We start from the raw sequence: 1622 nt of genomic DNA, 5'->3' as shown, positions 1-1622 counted from the left end.
CTGGGGCAGGGGCCTACCGGATACGGTGCTGGCCATGGTGCTGGCGGCGGGCGCTGCGGAGACCGGAGGGACGCAGGCGGCTGCTGGAGCTGCAGGCGGCGAATGCTGCAGTGCTGGGGCGGGAGGGGAAAGAGAGAGGGCGGGCGGGAGGCGGGCGCGGCGGGAGGGGGTGGAGAGAGAGGGAGGGAGAGGAGAGATGGGAGGAGAGAGGAGAGGAGGGGAGGGGAGAGGAAGCGCCTCGCCACGACAGGGTCTGCAGCCGTCAGGGGAAAGGACCGAGGAAGGGAGGAGGGGAGAGGGAGGAGGGACGGAGGGGAGGAAAGGGCGGGGGACTGCCACCAGACGCCCATCCTTCCACCGCTCCGCCAGGAACCTCCGCTCCCCGGAACTGGCTTTGTGCACTAGGGGGATAGTGAGATAAGCCCTATTCCCCAGGGTGAGCGGGGCAGGGGCAAGGTCGAAGGAAGATCTTGCCGACAGGGAGGGGTGGCAGAGCTGGGCATGGCGACTGCCCCGCCCGGGTCTGTATGGAGAGGACAGGATGTTTCAGACACAGGGCTGGGCACCCGGAAGCCCTCCCAGGGCACCTCCTCGGAGCCCAAAGGTGGGCAGCTTCTGGCAGAGAAGAGTGGAGGTGGTGAGGTCCCAACAAGGGCTCTGAAGGGAGGTCCAGGAGGGTGCTAACCCTGGCTCTGACATCCACTCACTGTGTGGCTGGGGGCAGGTTTCTGACCTCTTTGGGACTGTTTCCTGTGTGTAAGATGAGACAATGACACTGGTCCCCAGACAACAAAGAGGAGGTGCTGTCCTGCTTCCCCTTTCCTCATAACCCCCAAAGGAAGGGTCTACCAGGCAGATAAAGTGTCATTCCTGTTTTAGGGACAGAGCCTCAGAGGCCAAGAGAAGCAATTAAAGCATAGGGCCAGGAATAACACTCCGGGGACCCTCAGGAGACTTGTGGAGAGACGAGACTGGCTCAGAAAGACCAGGAACAAGCCTGAACCCAGGGGCCAGGTTGGGGCAGCCTTGGGAGGGTGTCGGGAGCATCCAAAGCTGACCCCATCCTAAGGGACTCCAGAGATTCCTGCCCCCTGAAGTGCAGACCTGGCACCATGAGTACGGTAGGTTTGATGCCGGCACTGAGTTACACTGTGTGGCACAGCAGACCTTAAGACAGAGGATCATCGGGTGGGCCTGACCTGACCACAGGAACCCTCTCCAAGCAGAGTTTCCTCTGTCTGGTTGAATAAGAAGTGGGGGGAGTCAAAGCAAGGAAGATGAGGGGCATGGGGCCAGGACCTGAGGGCCGCTCCCAGCGACAGCCAGCAAGACAGTCAGCAAGACAGTCAGCACTCAACCACAAGGAAGTGAACCCTGCCTGCAAGAAGAATGAGCTTGGAGGCAGGTTTGCCCTGCAGCCTCCAGATGAGAACTCAGCCCAGGTGACAATGTGGGTGCACCTTGGGATACTAGGAGCTGTGAGCTAATAAATGAGGGCTGTTTTAAGCTGCTGAATTTGTGGTGATTTGTTGAAAGTCATGTAAAACTAATAAACATATGCAGAGCCCTGTGCCCATTCCTGGGAACCCAGCTCTGGGAAAGAGTGGGAAGGGAGGAGACAC

At 59.9% G+C, this 1622-nt stretch overlaps 1 protein-coding gene across 2 annotated transcripts in view; it reads right to left on the bottom strand.

Annotated features, from left to right (window-relative positions):
* STMN3 (stathmin 3) overlaps window positions 1-230 on the bottom strand; it is an 8672-nt gene extending 8442 nt beyond the window's left edge. For both annotated transcript variants that reach the window (XM_021707168.1, XM_008074643.2), the window contains exon 1: window positions 18-230. In XM_021707168.1, coding sequence (XP_021562843.1) covers window positions 18-36 — 19 coding nt within the window. In that variant the 5' untranslated portion in view covers window positions 37-230. The remainder of the gene's footprint in view (window positions 1-17) is intronic.
* Window positions 231-1622: the final 1392 nt, after the last annotated feature.

This window comes from Carlito syrichta, unplaced genomic scaffold (genome assembly GCF_000164805.1).
Source record: "Carlito syrichta isolate Samal-C Ts95f unplaced genomic scaffold, Tarsius_syrichta-2.0.1 Scaffold117897, whole genome shotgun sequence".
In the NCBI taxonomy this organism is placed as follows: Eukaryota; Metazoa; Chordata; class Mammalia; order Primates; family Tarsiidae; genus Carlito; species Carlito syrichta.
The sequence above is the reverse complement of the archived record's forward strand: the minus strand, read 5'-3'. Positions and strand labels throughout refer to the sequence as shown.